The 27,201-nt window shown below is 36.7% G+C and overlaps 1 protein-coding gene and 1 long non-coding RNA gene across 4 annotated transcripts; one reads left to right on the top strand and one right to left on the bottom strand.

Annotated features, from left to right (window-relative positions):
- Positions 1 to 1,216: 1,216 nt before the first annotated feature.
- arap1a (ArfGAP with RhoGAP domain, ankyrin repeat and PH domain 1a) lies at positions 1,217 to 26,160 on the bottom strand. 3 transcript variants are annotated; one of them, XM_051110821.1, is made up of 29 exons: positions 25,541 to 26,160; positions 24,550 to 24,585; positions 23,962 to 24,050; positions 23,736 to 23,837; positions 23,555 to 23,624; positions 22,442 to 22,562; positions 22,132 to 22,328; positions 21,937 to 22,046; positions 19,067 to 19,266; positions 18,888 to 18,973; positions 18,586 to 18,768; positions 18,318 to 18,492; positions 18,127 to 18,234; positions 17,015 to 17,150; positions 16,834 to 16,936; positions 15,813 to 15,987; positions 15,503 to 15,712; positions 14,910 to 15,125; positions 14,705 to 14,810; positions 13,988 to 14,135; positions 11,161 to 11,229; positions 10,882 to 10,965; positions 10,661 to 10,778; positions 7,276 to 7,389; positions 6,794 to 6,924; positions 6,615 to 6,697; positions 4,613 to 4,648; positions 2,525 to 2,588; positions 1,217 to 2,378 (listed from the first exon to the last, which is right to left on the bottom strand). In XM_051110821.1, the coding sequence occupies exons 2-29, from the start codon at positions 24,559 to 24,561 to the stop codon at positions 2,349 to 2,351; spliced, it is 3,276 nt and encodes a 1,091-aa protein (XP_050966778.1). In that variant the 5' UTR covers positions 24,562 to 24,585; positions 25,541 to 26,160; the 3' UTR covers positions 1,217 to 2,348. The 3 variants fall into 3 exon arrangements, with proteins under 3 accessions (XP_050966778.1, XP_050966779.1, XP_050966780.1); XM_051110822.1 differs by having other exon boundaries at positions 23,962 to 24,047; XM_051110823.1 differs by lacking the exons at positions 1,217 to 2,378; positions 2,525 to 2,588 and having other exon boundaries at positions 4,512 to 4,648.
- On the top strand, positions 4,522 to 10,817 carry LOC127165872 (uncharacterized). The gene is made up of 3 exons (XR_007827832.1): positions 4,522 to 4,636; positions 7,240 to 7,324; positions 10,680 to 10,817. It is a non-coding gene; the product is annotated as an uncharacterized LOC127165872 (long non-coding RNA).
- Positions 26,161 to 27,201: the final 1,041 nt, after the last annotated feature.

Genomic DNA, 27,201 nt, shown 5'->3' with positions numbered 1-27,201 from the left:
TCACTGTTTTATTAGCAGAGGCCCACCTGTGACATAATGAACACAATGTTGTAATCAAATCAAATAAGACAAAACTCGTAGCTCAACTACTCACCAACGCAGCGACAAACGAGTGTAAATAAAATCGCGTTGATAAATAAAATGACGCGTTGGCGTCATTAACCAATGATATAATTTGTGGGCGGGGCGACACATGTAGCCCTGCCCCACATGCAGCTCCACCCCGTTCTGCAGGCTGCAGCCAGGACCTTCTCTATCATATGGCGCTCCGCTCTTAAAGGAGCCACAACATTTTCACTCGTTACACCCCTATGACATCAGATATCACAATATCACTAATAAGAAAAATCACAATGCCTAAATCCTACAGTATGATCAACAGCCTGCATCTATAATACAGCACATATTTGTAGTCTTTGTATGTAGTCCAGAAAATCCCTTTCTCACAAATATTTAAATGCAAAATTCTCGAGAACCTGTCATGGCGGGCCAGACTAAAAAAACATAATAAGTTACCTCGAATGAGTGACGTTTGTAGTGATGAATATGCAATGAATATGAACTGGAAGTTTCATAGGCTTACTTCCATGTTAAAGAAAAAGGTGGATAACCTTAAGGCTAACATATTCATACTAAAAGCCACAAAAACAAAAAACAAAACAAAACTGATTAAAGGATTAGTTCACTTCCAGAACAAAAATTTACGGATAATGTTCTCACCCCCTTGTCATCCAAGATGTTCACATCTTTCTTTCTTCAGTCGTAAAGCAATTATGTTTTTTGAGGAAAACATTTCAGGATTACTCACCATAACCAGGACTTCTATGGTGCCCCCAATTTTGAACTTCCAAAATGCAGTTTAAATGCAGCTTTAAAGGGCTCTAAACAATCCCAGCCAAGGAAGAAGGGTCTTATCTAGTGAAACGATTTTTTTTTTTTTTAACAATTACAATTTATATACTTTTTAACCTCAAACACTCATCTTGTCTATCTCTGTGTGAACTGTGTTTTTTTCTGGTCATGACAGTTAAGGTACATCTAAATACTCAAGTTCAAATTTGGGTGCACCATAGAAGTTGACAATATTGAGAGAAATCCTAAAATGTTTTCCTCAAGAAACATAATTTCTTTACGACTGAAGAAAGAAAGACATGAACATCTTGGATGACAAGGACTGAGTACATTATCTGTAATTTTTTGCTCTGGAAGTGGACTAAATCTTTAGAGATCTTTTTCTGAGGTCCTCCTTGTCACGGTTCATGGATTCACAGATTCATTCTCGCTGTGATTGTTAGTGTGATTTGCGCCAGCTATAGCTCATTCGCTCAGCTATTTAACACCTGTGTTTCCATCCTGTGTGGTCAGATTGTTCTGTCAAAACAGGATTTGGTTTGCAAGTGCAGTATAAACAGTTTGTAGTGACACATTGTGTAGTGTCCAGACAATAGCGAAAAGCACGTGAAGCAAGTGAATGGTCAGTCTCTCCGGGTAGCACAGGGATGTGAATGGGCACTGGAACACTGATAACTGATAGTCATTCCACTGTTTGAAAAAAACCTCTGAACACATGGACTCTAATTTTATTTTCAAGTTAACAGTTAGTCTTAAAGATTCAATTGTTGCCACTCATGGATATGTAATATTAGATCATTTTCCTGAATAAATAAATGACAAAGAAAATGATATTTGTCTTATTTGTTTCTTATTGAGTTCTCTTTGTCTACTTTCAGGACTTGGGCAAAAATCTGATATGCATTTATAAATGTGTGTTGTTTTTCTCAATGTATGTTATCACTGTTGATGAGCTCACCAAGCAAAAATTCAAACAACAATACTCTTAAAAATAATCTTTTAAGATTTTTAAAATGTTCTTCAAAAAGGAGCTATTCAGTTAAAGGTTCTTTGGGGAACTAAAATGGTTCTTCTATGGCATGGTTCTTCTATCTGCAAACACATTTATTTTTAAGAGTGTAGGTTATGGCAATAAATAAATAAAATGAATAAAATGTTCATCTGCCAGTTCTTAACAAAACAGTACTCACCCTCATGTTGTTTCAAGCCCTTAAGACGCATGTATCTTTGAAACACAATTGTTTTTAATACTCTCTAAATCCGTACTGGAAATTTTGTTTAAAACAGTATGCATTTAACTCAGCATACAGTACATAACATTCAGAATAATGGACAAAACAAGGGTATACTTAGAGGAATTGTTGCCAAAGATACAGGAATTAAAGAGGAATTTCATCATGTCACATTAGCCAGTATTAATTCATTTTTTCTTCTTTTTAGTTTCTTCCATCAGAAGCAATTTCAGTTATCCAACCCATCTGCTGCTTTCAGTTTTTTCACCAGGAGGGCCAGATGTCACCATTATACTATGAATAAGAAATTAAACCTTTTAGTTGGTTCAATAAAAATGCATATTTGTTTGTTTTTTATACATGTTGTAGAACTAGAATTTTTACATATTTAACTAGAATTTAATATATATGATTTCAAAATTGTGTGACAGAGGTGATACCTGGATGCTGTAAAATGTGGCGGTCCATTCAGTCAATTCATCCTCATTCTCACAGCACAGATACCTTAAAGAAAATAAAATGCAGATACAAAGTGAGATGTGTCTCACTTTGATATGGAGTTTGATACAAAGTGAGATGTGTCTCACTTTGTGTCTCAGTGATATGGAGAGGCAGTAACATTTTAATTGGCTATGAAATAATTATTAATTACAGTTAAATGTTCAAAGATATAACCAACTAGTAAAATAAGTATTATAATCTGTAATAATAATTATAGGCAGATGTAGCATGCAGGAGTCTTTGGTGCTTTTAAAACTGAACAAGAGCTTATCTAGTGCAAACTTCAAAATCATTGTCTATGACAACAAAACAAGTCCGAACAAAGCTGTAAATCAACTAAATATTTCTGGTCACATGCAAAACGATAACTCATACTGAGAATAAAAACACTGTTACAAGGCTGAGAGAGTTTCTACTACAGAGGCTGTGAAGTGACAGTCAATTTTGACACTGTTTATTTGATGTAGCCTCCTGTAGCATCTAGACCTTTGCAACATATTAGTGTTTTAAAAATCCTTAGTAGTTTTTGCATCAACACCCAATCGAATTACATATGCAAAATACCATGCTCACAGACAAAAAGTCGTAAACTTTCCTTCCAAAGGTGAAATTCGCTTTTGGCTCTCGGACCTCCTGGAGGTGTAACTTCCAGAAACCTTAAAAGCATCATGCACACGCTTTCTCAGTCTCTTCTTCTTCTCGTCTGCAAAATCTTCAGATTGCTGCCCGTGTGGAGGAACCCACGGGGGAGCCTGAGCCGGCACGACGTGCCTGGCAGGCCCGACGGGCCCTAACATATAGAGCTGTGGCTCTCGACCACAAAGAACCAGACATTTTCACTCAACCCTGGAATTCATCTTCATGGAAATGTCCTCGAACAGACATTTCTCTCATCGGGAGGATGAAGAGGATGAGCTAGAACTCGTCGGGACTTCCCTAAGCGTGCGCCAGGCCTTGTGGCCTTGTCTTTCCATTCCCCAGAGATCACAGGACTTCAGCTGGGTCCCTCTCAGCTCTTGGTTCTTCTACGCTTTTCACATGGGAAGAAACTCCCAGTCACCATCGAGTCAGAACATCTTTGGAGTTCATCACTCTTCGGAACAGTGATTGTGATTCCAAAACCACCACTGCTATAAACCATCAAGACTTTCTCCCGAGACTGCATTTGGACACTTGTTCAACGACCAAGGCAATGCAAGTATCGTACATTTAACTAAACAAAACAGAGGTTTAGTATAAGCTATAGACAGCACTGATGGTTTCACTCAGGTGGTTAACTGACTGTTTCATAGCGTCATTTCCTTGTCTCTCTCTAATGGCTTTTCGTTGACCCTTCCCCTATGTGTGAGTGATTTCATGTTTGTTTGTTTAGATTAGTTATGTGTCAGTCCTTAGTTAATAAAGTTCTTGTGCACAAATTACATGAGTTTTGATTCTGATTCTGCCTTGCAAAATTAATGTCCCTTTACGATTCCGATTCGAGCTACTTTAAGACTCGAGAACTTTAAGAAAGTTATTTTCTGTGGCCAAGAAAATATAATTTCTCAGAGTTGATATAAAAAGTTTACAGAATGTTCGCTGGACGAACAGATTAGTTGATGGAAAATTAATTCTGCTACAGTAACTACTGGCAGCTAATATAAATAATTGTAATTAATCATAATTAATTGTAATTATTTATATACATTTCCCTTTTGAGCTAAATCGCGACACTCCTGTTCACTGCTACAGAAGTTTATATACAACTATGATGACTTCTGCTTCTGAGAGCACACAAAATTTCAAAAGAGTCCGTGTGAAGCATGTAAAGCAACAAGTCTCACACTAATCTTACTAATGTGGTTCTCAATTCCGGTGCTGCTTCCGCACCACATTTTGCGTGTCTGTCTCTTTCAACACACCGTAGTTAGATCATCAGGTTGTCAAGCGACAGCTGCTTGAACGGAATGATTTTGCTAGAGAGAAACAGAGAGAAATGTGCAGAGCAACCAGGACAGGAACTAGAAACCACATCCCTACAGACTCACCACTGCTGCTTGTCATGAATTAGTGTAAGTCCCCATCTGTAAAGAAAATTAAAGATATTTTATACACTACAAACTGTATCTCTAAAAAAGTATGTTAAGGTATAAGGATATTTCTTTAATATATTTAAACAAGGATGCAAATGACTTTAAATAACAAAGCTGCCTAACATTTGCTGAATGTGGATTTGCTGAAGTAGCGTACTACTTGTACTTTTTTACCATATCTTTATAGGGGTGCACATACACTTGCAACCCACCAAAGTAAAAGCTTGCTCATTTTAGGTTTAAAAATTATGCAAAATTAATAAAAATAATTAATTAATTAAAAAACAGAATTTTTTTTTAATATTAGCATGTTTTAATTGTACTATAAAATAATTGTATTTTATTTAATACATACTTTTTAATTTAATTTTATATAATAGTATTACCACATTTTATCATTTTGCTTATTTTATTTAAAAAAAAAAAAAAAAAAAAAAAAAAAAAAAAATAGGTCACACTATGTATAGTATGAGCGCCAAACCAAATCTCCAGGTGCTCTCATTAGAACCAGACTGAAAAACATATTTGCACCCTGTACAGATACAGTACAGTAATTTTTCATACAGTACAGTAACATTTTCAGTCATGTCATTGTTACGTTTGGCTGCTGCTGCTGTGGTCAGAAGTGCATTTTTAAAGGGGTCCTATTATGCTCTTTTACAAAGTCTTGAATTTGTTTTGGGGGTGTAGTAGAACATGCTCTCATGCTTGGTGGTTCGAAAAATGCATTATTTTTCACATAACTTACATTATTACAATACCTTTCTCCCCAGCCTGGCACAAATGGCTCAATTAGTTCTGGGTTTGATGAAGGCCCGCCTTCCGAAAAACGAAATGTGTTGTGATTAGTTAGCTCTCCTAGTGCGTTGTGATTAGCGAACAGCTTTAGACGGTGCTTCAGTACTGCCACTGCCCCCTGCCAAAGCAGCAAGTTCTGTGTACAACTGTTAGCGCAAGCTAGATTAAAGTGATTCTTAAATCACTTTTATAAGTTTTAAATATGGACATTTTTCTTACAAAAACGCATCGATGCACTACAGAAGGCCTTTATTGCACAATCCCCCATCCACCCCCAGAGCCATATGAGGCCCTTTTTATTATGGATGGATGCACTTTGTAGGACTTGTTTTGGACTGATGAAGAGAAACTTCAAGCTTGGGAGTGCCAGGATAATTTTTAATATAACTCCGATTGCATTCGTCTAAAAGAACAAAGTCATATACACCTAGGATACATGGAGGGTGAGTAAATAATACGCTACAGTAGTATTGGGTCCTATCGTCAACATGCAAGATCGCAGATACATGATATTATCATGCTAATTTATTTAATTTCATTGCCCAAAACCAGCTCTGGCATAAGGCTAAAAGCAACCTAATGTTTTTTTATTATGACTTAATTCATGTTTAACATGACAACAACTGAATAAAAACATTGTAAGTTACTAATTATAATGCTTAAAAGCAGCTACAGAAAAAGAGCAAAGAACATTATCAAAGAACATCATCACTGATTAGCTTAGTTTAGTCTAGTGCAAGTTTATGAATTTACTAAAGTTAGACTAATCCCCCACCTCGTCCCTACGCCCCCAACCCCCCAACCATTTAAATTTCCGTAGGCGGGATTTATTTTAACAACATTCTAATGGGCCACTTTGTGACATCACAGCACCCGGAAAACAAACACTGTAGTCCAAAGGAGCTATTCACTGTAGTTCTTGAAAAGATTTTTTTTTTTAAAAAAATTAAATATCTTCAGAGTGGACTTTGTAGACCTTTTTTTTGCCCAAACATACACACCACACACTGACTAAAATTCAAAAAGTGAAAAAGCATAATTGGACCCCTTTAAGAATGTGTTTGCACATAACAACATCCTGTCAGTTTGCATCCCTGCTTATGAGTGAGAGTATAAGCTCTTGAGTAGAGGTAGCGTTAAGGTGCTGTCAGTTTATTACGGTGTGGGTGGATGCAGTTTGCTCCGGCAACCATGATAGAGCTTGAGCTCTTTCACAGGATATTCTCTCTCACATGGAGAACCCTGAAAGAACAGAAGTTTTTTTAATTTTAATATGCTTATTCCTACTGTTTGATTATACTACAGCTGTACAAGTTTACAAACAACACACACACACACCTGCAGTTCCTTGTGCAGTTTAAAGGTGGTGCCAGAAAGCTCACAGTGACGAGTGTGGAAGTTCTTGCTACTTTCATTTTTAAACTCACAAACACGCAATGGTCCACTTTTACATAGATTCTCTATATCCTCTGCACACACACACACCCACAAAAGCAAACAACTATTGCACTGCTGTTAAAACAACTTAAGCAATGTAAAGGCTATTAAAAAAGTAAAAAAGTAGGCTATTAAATAGGATGTAATTACATAGGATGTAATTTATGTTTGGACACACATTTGAGTCAAAAATGTTTCTTGTGACCTTAATAACCTTTTTTTGAGCCAAATGTGTATGGCTAATAAGTGAATTTCTTTACAAAAATAAAATGTGTTCTTAAAAAGCATTTACAATATTGCAAATGAGAATTTACATCTATATCTTATGTGTTTATATGTATTTTTAGATATTTTTGCAGTGGTGTTTGTGTGACGAAACATACCCAGGAACCTCATGATGCTGAAGATAAAGTGATTCCTCTTGATCAGCAGGTGAGACTGACAACTAAGAGAGAAATAGATTGGCAGCACTCTTTCCTGGTAATGCAGCGTTCTCTCTATTATAAAACAAATCAGAATAGAATGAATACATTCAACCAACTGAATTTCTTAATCACTGAGTACATCAAACAGTCACCAGGGGTTCCCAACCTTTTTCACTCCGGGGCCCCCCTCCTTCTCTGGTCAATTTTGCAAGGCCCCCCATGCCTGACATTTCCTCTTATACTGTACTTCCACAGCAAAGAGACAGAGGTTTATTTTTAAACCTTTTCTATTAACCAAAATATCTGTTTTGTCTTTTTATTCTTCTACTGCATGTTAAAAAACCCTCAAAATTCAAACAAACTTTAAATTAAAGCCATACTTTGTAACTTAAAAGAAAACCCTCTGCTCAGTTCTAACTTTTTAAAATAATATATTTACATATATAGATTTAAAGCACCTGACTTCTTTAATTCAGTCATTCTTTACAACTTCAGAGTGAAAAAAGTGAACGGCCAAACAGGACAACAGGGAGATGGCAAAAGACCAGTCACTGAACCTGTCCCTTTGAACTGAATTGTTTGTATCCATTAAAAAATAAACATACAAATGAAAAATGCAGCAAATACATTCTAAATCTGTTGAAACACATCGATCAAGGCAGTTCATCGAAGACGTGATCAGTTAACAACAGTTCCACCGTCAGAGCGCGTCTGATGCTAAGGTGCATAAACACCACTGAGCCTCACAAGATTATCCTCTATGGGTGAGCATACATTATAAGACACTCACAGAACATTAATTTGGACGACTATGCAAATATATTGAAATTTCACGCAAAAATACTAGGGAAAGCCCCGAGAGTGTGCATAGTTTGGGAATCAATAGCGGACTTCTACATGCCTCATGTACGACTCACTCCATACATTAGGCACGCGCAAGTTCGTTACAGCTCTAATCATCTTTACCTTTACATTAGCGCCGCGGTTTGCTTCATGCAGTCGAGAGATGTAGTTTGCTTGAAGCGGCTGGAAGTTTTGATTCGTCGTTCAGTATGTATTTAACAGTGCGATGAGGCTTGCTGCACCGATCCTGGTGAAAAAAACAGCATATGCTGGTTAGGTAAGTTTTGATGCTGGTTAGGATCCTTTGCTGGTTTAAGCAAACATGACCATCTTAAACCAGCAAAGGACTAGCTTAAACCAGCAAAGGACCAGCATAAACCAGCTAAGGACCAGTTTAAACCAGCATCAAAACATACCTACCAGCATATGCTGTTTTCTTCACCAGGGGAGTCCGAAGCAATCAATCACAGAACACAAGAGAGGCAGTGCTTTGATCATTTTAATTTAACACATTAATAATGAAACTAAACAATTTTAGGATAATATTTAAATCAATTTTAAGCTATGTCAGAGGTTCCCAACCGGGGGGTCGCGGCCCACTAGGGCGTCTCAGTGATCCTCCAGGGGGGCCGCGACCCCCCAGTTGGGAACCTCTGACATTCAGGGACTATTTTCTTGATCCCACTCCAGCTGAATTTCTGACCGTACATTGGGCTGTTTACTACGTATATGGAATAACCATTTTATAAAAGCAATAAGCCCCATGAAGCCGTGGTTTACAGTTAAATTATAACACCTAAAAGGGGTTGTGCCTAACAGCGCTTTGCATCATGTCCCTTAGATTTTATAAATTAACTGTAAACCATGGCTTCTTGGGGCTTATTGCTTTATTTTCATCAGCTCAAGCAAAATCTGCTTAAGCTTCAGCAAGGCATCTCAGGCTAAAATTAGCTTACAATAAAGTTAGTGTGTCCATGCTAACGTACAAACCTAAATAGCTAACTGTTCTCATGTCATGTACAGTGTAGGTCAAAAACACACAAACGAAGCACTATATTTCAGTGCCTCTCCATATTAAACTATTTAAATGTAAATTAATTTAATCTTACACTGCAGTACATGAATAGTGTTGATTCTGGATGTTGTCATCTGTGATCGTGACGACCGTAACATGAGGCTTCTCCCGCTTGCATTGCAATCTGTAAACCCTTGCTTCCAAATCTAGTTACCCACCATATTTATTTTGAAATCCTTTAAATATCCCTTCATGACATATTTAAGTCTCACTTGAATGCTCCTCATGGAGAGGTGGGCCTTCTGTGTCCAGAATTTATCAGAAACATCTTGGGACAAGGTTCACACTGACAGATGTCATTGTAAGACAGTTAGCAATTCCGTTTGTTTGTCCGAGTTAGCAAGAGTAACTAAGGGGGGCAGGGCTTACCGATAGACCAATTAGTGTACGACCAAACACTGTGTAACACAACTACGACAGAAACCCTAGAGTTTATGTAGCTCCATCATTCTTGATATGCGCCAAATCACCTCGGACCCGTGGGATCCCAATCCCAATCCAGTCCTCTACAGTTACTATTTATACTTTCCATGACCCAAGAAACACTGATTTAACTTGTTCAGTCAGCAAAATCAAATATCAAAGGCAACAGATGGCAACAGGGGTACCATACTGATACGACAAAACCCGACAACTGTGTTTGTTGCCATTTGCGTGCAGTGTGAATTGGCCTATACTGTGACACCATGTTTTTGGTTTTCGCAAAGTTGTGTTTTATGTGGAATTTTGTTTAGGTCGATTTACTTTTGAAATGGGTAGCTGTTGTCTCTTAACATAGAACTAAAGCAGCACCAATAAAGCAAATTATCTTAGAATTCATGTCACGAATCTGGTCGGTGTCCCGTTGTCGGCTCACCACCAGATGTCACTCTCACCTCACCTACACACTCTGACTGTTGCACCACACTCCGGACTGCATCTCCCATCCTCCACCGCACTGATTGCGTCAGCCCCCGTGACCAATCAGGCATTCTATAAAAGCCCCGGTCCTTCCCAGTGCACTTCACGGATTGTTGTATTGTTGTTTTGTTGTATTGTTAGCGTTTCCCTAGTTTCTGGTTCCAAGTTCCTAGTCCCTAGTGTTTTGTCTTTCCCGCCTGGTTTTCTCATTTTGACTGTCTAGCCGCCTGCCTTTTGGACTATCGCTCTGGTTTATTGGATTATTCTCTTCGACTGCCTGTGATATACCTGTCTGCTCCTGTCTCGACCCTGCCTGTACGACTATGTCTTTGTCTCGCCCATGTAATAAAAGCTCGCGTATGGATCCGCTCGCCTCTCATCTTGTTCATCCGGTAACAATTCACTTACAATCAATTAGAATTAATAAATTAATCAGAAAATAAAAAAACAGGAAAGGTTATTCTTATTGCTTATCTTATTTGCATTATTGATCAATGCCACTTTCAGAATAGGATGAAAACTCACCCATTTTGTCTTTCTCTAGAACTTCATAGCAGCTCCAGAATTCTTCATTGGCCTGCTGAATTCCTTTAAGCTCCAAAACCACAGAAACCAACTTGACTACTGTCATATCTGCTGCAATCTAACACACACAGTACACACAAAGAAAATCTTCATCTACAAAGATCTTACACTGAGAAGATGTCTAAAAGTAAAGTACGGAAGTGCATAAATTAAAAATCCACCTGAACAAGCACCTCCGCACCCTCATCTATCTTCTCTAGGTAAACAGCACAAATGGTGCTGGAAGGAGTTCGACTTAAGGGCCTCTGAAATATAACAAAGCCAGCCGTTAATGTCAAATACCAGCTAAACAAAACTATTTTTCAGCCTTACTGAACTATTCAGTAATGTCAAAGCCAGGAATTCAACATGAGAAGTTCTTTAGATATTTCATTATGTATGGCAAAACAGCATTTAAAAAAGCTTTTAACATAATATTGTAAATGTCCATGTCCTCTGACCTGGGACTTGTGCTTATTCAGGATTTCAGATGTCATGTTTAGCTGCCTCTGAAGGTCTGACTCTGAGACCTGCAACAGAAGATTTACCTCAGTCATCATTTTTGTCAACAATTTATCAACAGCATTTGACCAGCATTCTAAATTAATACGTATTATTCATAAGTGCATCAGTTGGTCTATCCACCTTATTTTTTCCATAAGAGCGGGCGTGGCCATTTGTAAATTTATTGTGTCTGGATTCCGGTCTCATCAGCTTCCAGCTATTTTTAGCTGTACAAAAAAGCTTGTTTTGCTGGTTGATATTGCAAACTGGTGTGTATTACCATATTATTTTAATGTACTATCTTAACTATGAGCACACTGGCTTGTAGTGCAAACAGTTTTACCGTTTATCATTTATTTTTACTACTTGTTATTCTTCTTGTCATTTCCCAACAATGGCTAATAACCTGGAAGTCTCGCACATTCACAGAAAACGGTGCACTTCCGTGTTGAAAAATAAGGTGGATATGTCAGCATGAATCAAATTTCAATATACTTTCAAGTCACACTATGTAACTTAGGGTCCTATAACAATTAAAACATAAAACATAAGACTTGGGGAAGAAAACTGTTTTGATTGCACTTTATCCCTGCACCTCTCCACAAATGAATATGGTTTGAGGGACCAATGGAAAAATGTGTTTGTTTGTTTGTTTTTTCAACTGATGATTCCCCATGAATTGCTGATGTGACATGCACAGGTGAATGAAGTATGTATTCAATTTTTACCGCAAAATATGTCCAACAGCTCTAGAATACATATTATTATTATTAACTTTTAATATATATATACAGTGGGTACGGAAAGTATTCAGACCCCCTTAAATTTTTCACTCTTTGTTATATTGCAGCCATTTGCTAAAATCATTTAAGTTCATTTTTTTCCTCATTAATGTACACACAACACCCCATATTGACAGAAAAACACAGAATTGTTGACATTTTTGCAGATTTATTAAAAAAGAAAAACTGAAATATCACATGGTCCTAAGTATTCAGACCCTTTGCTGTGACACTCATATATTTAACTCAGGTGCTGTCCATTTCTTCTGATCATCCTTGAGATGGTTCTACACCTTCATTTGAGTCCAGCTGTGATTGATTATACTGATTGGACTTGATTAGGAAAGTTACACACCTGTCTATATAAGACCTTACAGCTCACAGTGCATGTCAGAGCAAATGAGAATCATGAGGTCAAAAGAACTGCCTGAAGAGCTCAGAGACAGAATTGTGGCAAGGCACAGATCTGGCCAAGGTTACAAAAAAATATCTGCTGCACTTAAGGTTCCTAAGAGCACAGTGGCCTCCATAATCCTTAAATGGAAGACGTTTGGGACGACCAGAACCCTTCCTAGAGCTGGCCGTCCGGCCAAACTAAGCTATAGGGGGAGAAGAGCCTTGGTGAGAGAGGTAAAGAAGAACCCAAAGATCACTGTGGCTGAGCTCCACAGATGCAGTCGGGAGATGGGAGAAAGTTGTAGAAAGTCAACCATCACTGCAGCCCTCCACCAGTCGGGGCTTTATAGCAGAGCAACGTAAGCCTCTCCTCAGTGCAAGACACATGAAAGCCCACATGGAGTTTGCTAAAAAAAACACCTGAAGGACTCCAAGATGGTGAGAAATAAGATTCTCTGGTCTGATGAGACCAAGATAGAACTTTTTGGCCTTAATTCTAAGCGGTATGTGTGGAGAAAACCAGGCACTGCTCATCACCTGTCCAATACAGTCCCAACAGTGAAGCATGGTGGTGGCAGCATCATGCTGTGGGGGTGTTTTTCAGCTGCAGGGACAAGACGACTGGTTGCAATCGAGGGAAAGATGAATGCGGCCAAGTACAGGGATATCCTGGACGGAAACCTTCTCCAGAGTGCTCAGGACCTCAGACTGGGCCGAAGGTTTACCTTCCAACAAGACAATGACCCTAAGCACACAGCTAAAATAATGAAGGAGTGGCTTCACAACAACTCCGTGACTGTTCTTGAATGGCCCAGCCAGAGCCCTGACTTAAACCCAATTGAGCATCTCTGGAGAGACCTAAAAATGGCTGTTCACCAACATTTACCATCCAACCTGACAGAACTGGAGAGGATCTGCAAGGAGGAATGGCAGAGGATCCCCAAATCCAGGTGTGAAAATCTTGTTGCATCTTTCCCAAAAAGACTCATGGCTGTATTAGATCAAAAGTGTGCTTCTACTAAATACTGAGCAAAGGGTCTGAATACTTAGGACCATGTGATATTTCGGTTTTTCTTTTTTAATAAATCTGCAAAAATGTCAACAATTCTGTGTTTTTCTGTCAATATGGGGTGCTGTGTGTACATTAATGAGGAAAAAAAAAAATAACTTAAATGATTTTAGCAAATGGCTGCAATATAACAAAGAGTGAAAAATTTAAGGGGGTCTGAATACTTTCCGTACCCACTGTATATATATATATATATATATATATATATATACACAAACACAATTTAAAAGTAAGACATGGTTTGGAAGAAGAAAAAAGGGAATTTACCTTTCAAGGTTTAGGTCAGGTGTGCCCAAACTCGGTACTGGAGGGCCAGTGTCCTGCAGAGTTTAGCTCCAACCCCAATAAGACAGACAGCTAATCAAGCTCTTACTAGCCATTCTAGAAACTTTCCGGCAGGTGTGTTGAGGCAAGCCGGATCTAAACTGTGCAGGACACCGGCCCTCCAAGACCAAGTTTGGGCACCCCAGGTTTAACTAATAATTAGTTTTGAAGTTTTAACTGTACAGTTAGTACCGATATTAAAGACAGACTCACATTAAAAATGCTGCAGTAGTTTTGGATCAGTTCCTCCACCACCTGAGATCCTGTGACATCTTTTCCATCAGTCTGAAAAAGTGTTGGACCGAATACGATACCAAGGTTTCGTATAGTCATCTGATTCTCATCAGACAGGTGCTGAACGCTGACAAAGCAGACATTTCAAGTCAAGTTTTTGGATGTACTAATAACAATAACTACATTCTGCTCCTGCTTTAAACAGATCAGTTCAAATCAATGGAGTACCAGAAATATTCAAAACAACTTTTTAAACATTTTAACTCTAGTTGCTTAATGGTCATCAGAAAGAAAATTATTGAGGATAATAAAGAACCTTTAACATCTGAAGAACCCTTCTGTTTTACAAAAGGTTCTTTGTTGCAAAAGAAGGTGTACACTCTTAAAAATAAAGGATCTTTATTGGCATTGATGGTTCCATGAAGAACCTTGAACAATCATGGAACCTTTCAAATGTAGAAAAGATTCTTTATAGTCAAAAAAGGTTCTTTAGATTTTTAAAATGTTCTTCAAAATGGTTCTTTTAAGAACTGTTCACTGAAAGGTTCTTTGGGGAACCAAATATGGTTCTTCTATGGCATCAGCAAAAACACCATTTTGGAACCTTTATTTTTTAAGTGTACTGTTTTATAGTGGTTTTGGTAGTATGTTGTGGTTTTTATTAGACAGCTGAGCAGGTCACATGACTTAACATACCAAACCAGGTGGTGTATGAGTGCTTTGAGTGTTTCTCTGTTAACTTCTGGGAGGTTTGAAAGGAGAATCTGGTATCTATGAACCTTCTCACCTCTGTCCTTCAGACCTGTGGAGAGTTAAAAAACATGCTACAATAGTGTTCAACTACTCCCGCTTTCTATCTAGTATTAAATATCTCATCTCACATTACTCCAGTTTTATTCACCTGCTGCTCTAAGCCAGCTGTCGCTGTTTTCTTGTCCATTAAACACTCCATCTTTAACCTCCCTGAGAAATCGTTTCAGCGTGTTAGCCATGTCATCCACAGAATAGTCTGACTCAAGCATTGTTACACTTCGTGCATCATTTTGAAACCTCTCCAGCAGTTTGGTCACACGAGAATTAATGCCACTCTTTCGGTAGATTCCTGATGACATAAGTCCTGAAAGAAATAAATGTGACATTACATTTGTATTTTGGCATTCATTTTGGAAATTTCCAGTTTACTTCCTTACTTTTAAGAGAAAATCATTACATACAAAGGTGTAATTTAATTGGTGGCACTATGAAGAAAGAGACTTGTATCTAGCAATTAATTAGAATTTAATAGAGTACAATAGCTGCCAATAGCTAGTAAATAAAACAAAAAGGTTGACTGCCCTAACAATCACCTAGAACACCACAGTAACTATGTCAACATAAAAAAAAACACCCAGAACACCTTAACTTCATAGCAATATTGTGGCAACAACACTGTAGCAAATTTCTATAACAGAATGTTTGTGCATTCTTCTGTAATTTGAATGTGTGTTTGTATACCGTTACGTGTTATATGGTCCAGGCAACGGTCAACAGTCACAGGGACACCCACTTCAGTGAGTTGCTGTTGTGATAGTGGCTGATCTCCAGCACCAGATCTCTGCTGAATGAAGGTCTGCCAGCCCACAAAATGAGGCCTGCGGTCAGCCAGCAAATGCAGAGGCCCACCTCTCCAAACAAGCACCATGGAGCCAGCACTGTCAGAGAAATCTACGGACACATACGCACTCAGAGTAAATTTACACAGACACCCACGTTTTCATACGGTCTCAGATTAGCACATGACTTTTGTGTATGAGCTGTAACTCACTAAGTGTGACTAGCTTGCGGAGGTCGATTGTTTGTACATTGTCTTCCAGTAACACCTGCAGTTTGAAGCCGCTCAAGCAAAACCAACCAATGCCATGATTGCCCTCAGCGCAGCGCAGGCGACCCAGACGTTCACAGGTTCCACACACATCAAACAGTGCAGGAGGCAGCACAGCCTAAATGGAGGGAAGAAAGGGAAGGAAGAGAAGTGGATGAGTTCATTTGTGTCCAACTCCAATACATTAAAGGGATAGTTCACCCAAAAATGAGAACTCTGTCATTGATTACACACCCTCATGTCGTTCCAAACCCTGTAAGACCATCATTCATCTTCAGAACACAAATTAAGATATTTTTGATGAAATCCGAGAGGTTTTTGACCCTGCATAGACAGCCAGACAACTACCACGTTCAAGGCCTAGAAAGGTGGTATAGACATTGATAAAATAATCCATGTGACATGAGTGGTTCAACCTTAATTTTATGAAGCTTTTCCGCTTCTTCTGATCCACCTGAATGTGTGGCAAAGACTAACATGTTCTTACTACCTTTCTGGGCCTTGAACGCGGTAGTTGCGTTGATGTCTATGCAGGGTCAGAAAGCTCTTGTATTTCATTAAAATATCTTAATTTGTGTTCTGAAGATTACCAAAGGTCTTACAGGTTTGGGACAACATGAGGACAGAATTAATGAAATAATTTTCATTTTTGGGTGAACAATTTTTTTTAGTTCAAAATAGAAATATGTTTATGTTTTTGATCTTTTGATGTTTCTTACATTCACAAATTTATTTACTAAAAAACACAGAGTAAAACAGTAATATTACAAAGTATATTAATATAGTAATATTCTAAAATATCATTACAGTAAAATATTATTCCAATTTCTATTTGAATAGATTTTAAAATGATATTTATCCCTGTAATGTCAAAACTGATATCTTAGCCCCCCCTTGTGGTCCACTTTTAAAACCTCTACTCTAAAGCACTTGTTTGTCCTTCAAATAAGCAACAGTTCATCACCATGGCAATAGTTCGGATCCAGTTCTTCACAATGCTGCCATCATCAGATCCAAATAGGTAGACTCTCCCCTCCTCTGAGTACAGCTCAAATGTGTATTCATAGCTGCCAGCCAATTAGAGACGACATGGTAAATATGGCACTAACAGAACTAATGTAGTTCTGGATTTAAGAGTTTATTACCCATGTTTCCCTGGGCTGTTGACAGACACGCAGATGATTTCACTGGTCTTCATGCCACCACACTTATTGTGACTCTGTTCACTCTTAAAGTAGTTGAACATTCCATCATTAAGAGAACACCAACGCTGAGTGAAATCTACAATATTCACAACAATAAGGTTCATAAACATAGACAAGGTACTCCAACACAAAATATATGTTTATTGTTATATTTATTGTTACTCAGTCATTTGTAATTGAAAAATATTTGAATTTGCCATGAATACTTGTAGATTAACTCACAGCTAAAAGCCTAAAACACCTATAGCATGACATTTTACCATTTCCAAAAACAGTTTAAAGGGTCATATAATTTAAATGCAATTACATAAGTTAAAACAAATTTGAAATTTTGTTTATTCTACAATTATGAAGTTTTATAATTTTATATTTATAATTATTTAAAAGTTTAAAAGTATTTGAAAGTTTACATATACTGGATTCTGAATACTGTGTTGTGACCTGAATGATCCACAGCTGTGTTTTTTTGTTTAGTAATTGTTGTTCATGAGTCCCTTGTTTGTCCTGAACAGTTAAACTGACCACTGTTCTTCAGAAAAATCCTTCAGGTCCCACAAATTCTGTGTTTTTTCAGCATTTTTGTGTATTTGAACCCTTTTCAACAGTGACTGTGTGATTTTGAGATCCATCTTTTCACACTGAGGACAACTGAGGGACTCATATGCAACTATTACAGAAGATTCAAATGATCACTGATGCTTCAGAAGGAAAAGCAATGCATTAAAAGCCAAGCGTGTACTCTTTTAAACTTTTATTTTACTTAAATATCATATATATTTTTTTCATTTAGTATGGCCCTTCCAAAGCTACAGAAGATACTTACATGTTCCCCAGAAGACAAAATAGGTTACATTTTCCCTGATCTTCAAATTCAAAAAGTTTTCACCCCCCAGCTCTTAATTCATAATTTTTCCTTCTGGAGCATCAGTGAGCGTTTTTTGGAAGTCAAACACATCCTCACAAACACACAAAACCTAATATCATTGACAATCAATAGCCAGTCATCATACAGCAATTTATTTAATCAATGAAGCCATAGGGACTCAACATACCTGCTTTGGTTTTGTGATCTGTGATTGGCCGAGCTGATGAAGCGGTCTTAAAAAGATAGCCACACTGAGATCGAATGGAGACATCTTTATCCACTCGTGTAAACGACTCTGATGAACAACAAATCAAGATGAGTGTGAACCGTTTTATCTAAACACATGTACATTATGGTTTTGTATATTTATTTGTGCACCTGTGCTCAAGTTCTGCATAAGCAGCTCTGCTTGTACTGTTTGGCCACTGCGTTTGGCCAGAGACAGTGGAGTAGGGAGTTCTGGGATACCAGTGTTGCAGTTGATATCCGCCCCACAATTCAGCAGCGAGAGAGTCTCCAACAAATCACCAGACTGCACCGCTGAACACAGAGCCTAAGAAACCCAGAGCAACCAAACATGAAGAAAAACCTTAATTTGATTTGCATTTACTGTTATTTGTTTGGCATTTGTATTGATTTGACTAACACTGTTGAGCGCCTCCTGCTGGCCATAGAGTATGTGGTATTTGCGATATTTTCCATCTTTGTATTTTGCTGTGATGTGTTCAAGACGTTTCTCGCTGTTCGCGCTCGAACAGAGACTCTCACTCGGGGGAATATTTGCACCCCAGAACTGATTTGCTTTGCCGTTACCCAGCAGCAGGAAAACCTGCCAACACATAATGATATTATCATGTATCATACTGAAAGAGAAGGGCACAATAGCAATTGCAAAGCATGAATATAACTCAGATGTAACTGTGGCTGAATGCATCATATTCATTGTACCCTGATGAGGTCATCAGTCCACACTCGTTCATCCAGCTTCAGACTGCGAACCTTTGACACATTCTGGCCCAGACTTCTGTGTGCACCTTTTAACACAAATGTGTACATATTTATAAGCCCACATACAGTACATTCAACAGCTGTCATTTGTTAATATTTGTGTAGGTGTCTGAATGTACCTGCACACTTTTCACACAGCAGAACACACAGGTTGATTGAAGCCCACTCCGGCATCGAAGAGCTGCAGTCCGCACACAAACGGTTTGATGGCACACGCCAAATGCTCTCACACAACCCTTCACAGGACAGAGCGCGACTCACACACTCAGTAAGCGCCTCACACCATCTCTGCTTCTCACTTTCTGAATCCACCATAAAACTGCAGAGAGAGAGTGAGAGAGAGAGAGAGAGAGAGAGAGAGAGAGAGAGAGGAAAACATACAAATGCAATTAAGAGACTTGTGCATGTGTTTTTTATGAATGCAGTCAGGTAGTTTACAGTTTTATTATTAAGTTTCTTATCTATTTTGTAGGGCTGCCCCCTAATAGACGACTAACCAGTAGTCGACGAGAAGAGGCTTGATCGACCAAAATTTTATTAGTCGCTTAGTCACAGAAGAAAAATGTCCACAGGAAGTGGCTAAATCACGCAGTCCATGACAGACAGATTGTTAATGGCTGGTCTATGTGGTAATATAACACATCAGGCAGGACATCGAAAAGCTCACCTATCATTCATCAACCTCATATATGGCTTATCATCTAAAATATGTAAGTAGTAACAACTTCGACAGCTCAATCTAATGTTAACCTAAAAAATTTGCCCTACTGAAGTGTCTGTGCGGACTGTGGAAGCTGAATAGTAGCACACTCACTGCATGACAGATAGAGGCACCGGTGCGGTCACTTGCTCTTAAAATACTCCGTCATTTTGGTCATACAGATAAAAGTAATACATCTTTTGAATCTGTAAAGACTCCACGTGTGTGCACTCAGAATAACAACAAAACATTGCACTTTTGTAAAATAATGAAATGACATAATGAAAGCAAACAGGATGCGCTTTCTGCTGTCTCAGTCTCTAAACTTGAGCGCAAAACTTCAAAACTATGTATACTTGCCTTACAGACATGAAAAATATACAGAGAGAGGGTGAAATGTCTACTTTTAAATGAACCAATTCAAATAGAAAATAATGTAATCCGTATAAAACATGCATACAGGCACATCACTACTGCGGAGATGACGAGTCAGTGTCACCGACTTCATTTCTTAAGTCAAAAAAAAAGAAAGCACAAGTTTATCAGTAATTTATTAAAACATTAATGAAGTCTCCCTGCTGTTTTATATCTGCAGGTGCACTCTGGCAAGCTTTTATTATTTAAATTAACGATTTGTATGGTTTATTAATAAACGTGCGACTAATAGTCGACTAATGCTTAAAATGAATGACTACTAGTCGACCAGAAAAATCTTTAGTTAAGGGCCTTACTATTTTGCTTTGTCAAGTAAGTCATGTCAACCTATGCCATCCTTAAAGCCCTGACAGACCTTCATTAAGTATGTATACTACCTTTCAAAAGTTTGGGATCAGTAAGAGTTGTAATGTTTTTTTAAAGACGTCTCTAATGCTCATCAAGGCTGCATTTATTTGATCAAAAATACAGAAAAAAACAGTAATATTGCAAAATGTTATCACAATGTTTCTATGTTAATATACTTTAAAATATAATTTATTCCTGTGATGCAAAGCTGAATTTTCATCAGCCATTACATATCATTCTAATATGCTGATTTATTATTAGAATTATCTATGTTGGCAACAATTGTGCTGGCAAATATTTTTTTGGAACCTGTGATACTTTTTTTAAGATTCTTTGATGAATAAAAAAAAAAAAAAAAAAAAAAAAAAAAAAAAAACTCAATTCAAAATATAAATCTTTTCTAACAATAAGTCTTTGCTATCACTTTTTTTAATCAATTTTATCAATCCTTGCTGAATAAAAGTATTCATTTCTTTAAAAAAAAAAGAATAAAGAATAAAAATGCATTGAAAGAATAAAAATGCATTGACCCCAAACTTTTGAACGGAAGTGTATATTGCTAGAAAAGTGTTTTGTTTTTGTTCATTTATTCATCAACAACATTGGTAACAAATCAGCATACAAGACTGATTTCTGAAGGATCACATGACACTGAATACTGAAGTAATGATGCAGAAAATTTAGCTTTGATCACAGGAATAAATGAGATTTTAATGTATATTAAAATAGAAATACATTATTTTACATCATAATAATATTTCACAATTTTTGATGAGCATAAGAAATTTCTTTACATTAAAAAGCAGTATAAAGAAGATTGTTTGTGACAGGTTTACAATTCGTTCGTTACAGATCGTTTGTGTACAGCTTAATTAATCTGCTTGAAGAAACCTCAGGGAATAACACTTGGACAGTTGCATTTGTTCCTCTCAAAATAATATTTCTATTTATATCTACACATCCATAAAGCTAATTTACACTAGCTGTTTGTATAAAAACCTTACTAAATCAATTATTTTATTTCTGCTTTTGGTTCACATTGTAGTGTAGTGAGCCCAGAGCTTTCCACAAAACAGGAAAGGACTGTCTGACTGGTATGTGAATTGACACTACAAAAAAAAAAATCAAAATGTATATAAACACTGTGATTAGAGCTTCGCAATACTGTTATTATTGTTAACTAAACTTAAAACTACAAAAAATGTTGTTCACTAATTGAAATAAAGCAGACTTTCAAATATAAATGTTAAATGAAAAACTTAAATAAAAAAATAGTTAAAGTTCTAAGTTCTAAAATTACTATAACCGGAATGAAAATATATTTAAAACTATACAAAAATACATTACAAAAAAAAAAAAAATGAAATTACTAAATTAAAATAAAATAAATAAAAGCTAATTCAAAATATCAATAAAAGCTATAATAGTAAATAAATATTACTAAAATAACACTGTTGAACAAGTGCCTTCCAGTTTGTGAAAAATGTGAAAAGCTCCAGTGTTTACCTGAATGCTCTGTACGGAGTGGTGAGCGTGAAAGAACGCTTGTTTTCTCCATCTCTCACATTGGCCATTCGCATGTCTATATCAGTGATGCCTACACCCTGAAAATATTCCTATACAGATCACAAACACAAGTAAATAATCAAATAAACCCACAAACACATTTAGAAAGGCATCCATTCACACTCAGACTCACACCTCATGGCTCTTAAAGATGAACAGTTTGTCCTTGCTAATAAGTGTGTAGACTTTGGTGCGTGGTGACAACATCTCCATGTAGCCCTCGAAACTAATATTCACACTTCCGTTTCTAAAGAACAAATTCCGGGGCTCCAGATGTTGTTTGCGATCACTCAGAATCTTTTCAATACAGCACACCCAGTCATTTCTTTCCTCTGCAAAAAAAAAAAAATAGACATACAATAAAAATGTACGCAAATCATTCGCAGTCTGAATGTATAAACAAAGATGTGTAGTAGACATTCTGACAGGTCAGGAGAAAACGCACGAGTGCTTTCCGCCCGAAACAGGAAAGTGCGGCTCTGACTGCGGAGCTCAAATCTCAAGTCTCCAACACTGACCACCTTATCAACAGATCCCAGAGACACCATCCTTTTAGAGTATACTTCCTGTTACAGAGAGAGAGACATTTTTTACACACAAGGTGCTACACAGGTATGTCAACTCAAATTTATTTGTCCCCTTATTTTCCCCAATTACTTTCGTCATCATAGAACGCTCTGTTAAAATACGTTTTTGAAACACCTAATCATTTGTAAACACTGTTAAATGTTTATATTTAGCAAACCTCAAAATGAATATCAATTTTTCATACTGTACATTATAATGTTCTGGTACCTATATTCACCTGCAGTGTTTAAAATGACAGCTTATTTATAGTGCTTTTTATTTAAACAAAACAAAAAAAAAAAAAATAAAATAATAATAATAATGTTGGCCATTTAATGGTTATCTGACTTGATATGATAATTGGATAATCTGTATTAGCCAAAATTGAAAGAGGTCATTCAGTAGTAGTGATGATTATGATAATAAATTATAGATTTGGATTGCAAAGGACTGGCAGTGGTTTAAAGTATTATTATTACTATTATTATTTTGATTTTTATCTCAGAGTGATTGTATATCTCCACTTTTTTCCATTTTTAACATCCAAACAAGTGTCACATTTGCCTAAACTGAATATCGGGCAATTGAATGACTTGCTAAATGGCAAAAATGTGCTAGTCTGATAAAGCGAAACCAAAAAGCAGATATACATTCCAGTTTTCATACACCTTTGATTTTCATGATGGTCATTACCCCTCTCTTCATTCCGATCATTGTTTGACTTATGTTTGTACAGTAAATACTTAACTTCCTTCAAGTAAATCAAAGCACGACAGGACTTTTTATAGTCATTTTGGAAGGAAACTAGTGTCTAGTGAATTAGGAAATATGGTCAAATAGATTTAATCTGAATAGAAGAATCTTAATAATCTTTGTAGTTCAAGATTATGAGATATTTTAAATCTCTTTTTGATTATGATACTTCCTCACAAGATTACAGAATGGACGTAGGGATAGAAGAAAATCTGGCCCATTTATTTATTTCTGTTACCTTTATGGATTGAAAATATCTCAAATATTCTGAATCCAGTTGCACCCATCGGCGCTGATAAATCTTCCCACTGAAAATGCAAACACGAGTATTAAAACACTTACAAATAATAAAAATACAAACAAAACCACAGGATGTCAGAAAAGTTGTAGAAGACATATATGTCACAGTTGTTTCTTACCCTTTCGGAGGAGTTTTCTCTAGCCAGCCGGCTTTAACAATCTGACGGAAATCCTCTGAGAAATCAGGAAAGTCTGTACATTGGATATCAATACTGTCCTCACTAACATAAACAAATTAATATTATTAGGGACAACAATTCTTATTTCTTTTTCAGTGAAGGCTCATGCAAGCACACACACCAAAATAACATTATCCATCAGTATGTTTTTTTCTTATGCACACACCGTTCTCTCCAATTTACTGTCTCTTTTCTATCCTCTTCAGCTTTCAGGTTGATAAAACACTTCTGCATATCTCGCAACAGATCCTCCTGCTGGAAGACATTTAACCATTACATACAAACAACTGTTGATGAAAATGATAAATAAATACACCACTGTTCAAAGGTTTGGGGTCAGTAGGGAAGTCAATATTTTTAATCAGCAATAATGCATTAAACTGATCAAAGGTGACATTAAAGACATTTCTAATGTTTAAAATGTTTTCTTTTTTAAAACAAAATGTTTTCAGCATTGATAATGAGCACCAAATCAGCATATCACAATATTAGAACTTTGCCATTAAATACTTTTTTTTAAATAAATAAAAATAGTAAACACTTTTATTAAATATTACATTAAACTGTATTCATATTTCACAATATGAGTGTTTCACTGTATTTTTAATCAAATAAATATAGCCTTGATGAGCTTAAGATACATTTTTCTTTACTGACTCAAAACATTTTAAACGTTAATATATATTCAGCAGGAACTTAATAGAACAGAATACTTATCAGACAAAGACACCACATTCACAGACACACAATTTACCTTTAAGGCCATGTTTTGGGATTATGTTGTGTGCACCTATGAAGAAAGCAGAAGACATGAATAAATTAATTATTGAAGCGAGTTGGTCAATTAATTAAAAACAAAACGGAAAACCTTTTTGTGTGTAGTATCTTTAAAATATTGAAAAGAAAACATCTATGAAACACAGGGCTATCTGATCTTTTTTCTTGGCACAGCTCTAAACCATCTTGACATTTCCTTACTAAATTGAAATTTGTTCCACTTTTCTTTTCTTTTTTTTTTTTTTTTTTTTTTGTTTAAATATGATTTAGAATCATTATAATTAGTTTGAGTTAAAAATATGAACATTTCTGACCCAGTTTAGACTCATTAGTCTCAAAAAAACAACAATCTAGGAAATGGTGTATATAATGTATTGTCTAATACAAAGATCTTGTCAACTCTGACGTAAGACTGTAACCATAATTTTTTAAAATAAACAAACACCTCTTCCGCCTCAAACTAATTTACAGTAACAAATGGATTAAAGCCGCAAAACCTGATGCACAGCATTTCTAAAAACCTTCCCAGCTCAGAAACACACAAACTTTGAAAGATATCAAAGGCAGCAATAGTAACAATAGTCTTTTCAGCACACACAATAATGCTCTTCTTCACTGCGGTCAAGTATGGGAAGTAAGCACAGATCTGTGTTCTTCATGAAACCAAGAAAATAACTCAAACATTATTGTTTCAAATAACTCAAACATTATTGCCCATCTAACTGGAGTGCAATACATATTTGGTTAAATAAAAATAAAGAGCTGGTATATAAATTTTAACTATATTTAACTACTTAGGGAGAGTTAGTGATTAAGAAACTACATGCACGCACACACAAAACAATATAAAATTCAAAGGTTATGTTGTATAATCACCCTCATTACCACAACCACTGTTAGTGCTATTGAATAAAACTGTGCTACACATTAGGATGATATTAACAGAGAAAAGAAGATCATGAAGTTACCTGTATGCAGACAAATCTGTGCTAACCAAGCCCTACTGCACTACAGGGTATTTATTAAAAACACGCACGCGCACGCACACGCATAGAGTTTGTTTTGGAAATGAGGAAGTTTATGACTCGGTTACCATTCCTGCAATTCTTCAGATAACTATATAACTAACTTCTTTTCTAGCTTCAAAAGCACCGTGATATCAGTCCTGTAATCTCAACATTTCTGGCCAAACGCATTACTTTCAGAAAATAAAGGAAGCTATGACACAAGCATAAGGACACAAAGTCTGTAGACACATCAGCCTGATTCCATACAGACCCCCACACTCGTCTAGAGGCAACTACTGACCAACTATATGTATATTTAGACGATTTGTTTACGTTGATTGTTACATACGCATGCAACAGTAGCACCTGCAGAGCAGTACTTACTGCCCTCTAATGACTATGAGCAAGTTAAAAATTTTCCTACAGTCCTGGTGTTAAGCGTTTACGTTGACACATGTTTTTGCAAGTATGAAATATAGCTAGATTTTTCCATTTGTATTAGAAAGTTTGCTTTTCCGATCGTTTTAGCGCATTAGTCAGAGGAGGCAACTCCTAGTGATGTTACGCCTGATCCCGAGGCTTTAAAGCTTGTATCGAGAATGTCAGGTACTTCCAGACGGAGTTTCGTACCGAGGCTTGTATCGTTTTAGTGAAATGACGTCACTGGTCACGTTCGACGCCTCGTTTGGTTGCAGTGCTTCGAGAAAGGGTTAACTTTTGGCAGAATCGAGCCTTAAGACAGTGGAAGAATATTGCTTTTAAACTCCCACTTCCACTACGTTCTGTCAAATCTACATTAATCACTTTCACCTTCTTTTATGCAGTCTAAATAGGCCTAACTCCCTAAATTCCCTCTGTTCAACAAAAGCATTGCCCAAGTTACAAAATTATTAAACATTATGAATCTACACTGAGCATAAAAACTTCAAGGTATTTATTTTATCATGGTTACTATATGAGTGTACAGTGTTGGGGGAAGTTACTTTTAAAAGTAATGCATTACAATATTGCATTACTCCGTAAAAAGTAACGAATTACTTTTGCGTTCCTTTCACATTACTTTTTAATTCTGGGCAGGGCTTGCTTGTTTGTTTTTAAAATAAAAAGTTCTGTTTTTAGAAAATGTAAAAGCACTTTCACACCAAAAAGTGAAATGAATAAGCCTCAGGCTGAAGGAAAAATAAATGCACGTCTGTACAGTAGAACGCATGAGAAAAAAGATCAACACTCTTCAGCAATAAAAAACCACAGAAGCACACGTTAGTTTATCTGAAGTCATTTTTGCTTATTAGTATGGTTGAACTGGATAATCAAATGTCAGCAGCAAAGACATTGGTTAATAAATCGGGATTAATTACATAGGCCTATTTGTGTTATTTAACATATTTAATTATTGCAAGTTTGCGTCGTTTTAATTAATTTTGATGAATACTGAATCTGTTTTTTGCGAGTGAGATGAATTAATGCATATTAACATTTAGTCTAGATCTACAGTAGAGTTGGGGTACTCGGACTCGTACTCGAGTCCGGTCTCGAGTACAATTTTTAGGCGACTCGGACTTGTCACGGACTCGGATGCATTTTTACTCGGACTTGACTCGGACTCGAGCCTTTCGGACTCG

The sequence above is a fragment of the Labeo rohita genome, chromosome 5 (assembly GCF_022985175.1).
Source record: "Labeo rohita strain BAU-BD-2019 chromosome 5, IGBB_LRoh.1.0, whole genome shotgun sequence".
Lineage (NCBI taxonomy): Eukaryota > Metazoa > Chordata > Actinopteri > Cypriniformes > Cyprinidae > Labeo > Labeo rohita.
Note: the sequence above shows the minus strand (reverse complement) of the source record. Positions and strands in the feature narration are given on the sequence as shown.

Excerpts from the sequence above, each read along its gene's own strand:
- arap1a (XM_051110821.1), bottom strand. Across the intron at positions 22,047-22,131 it reads TCATCTTTAAGAGCCATGAG|GAATATTTTCAGGGTGTAGG; the intron begins GTGTGAGTCTGA and ends TGATCTGTATAG. Across the intron at positions 14,136-14,704 it reads CTCATACACCACCTGGTTTG|CGTTCAGCACCTGTCTGATG; the intron begins GTATGTTAAGTC and ends CTGCTTTGTCAG.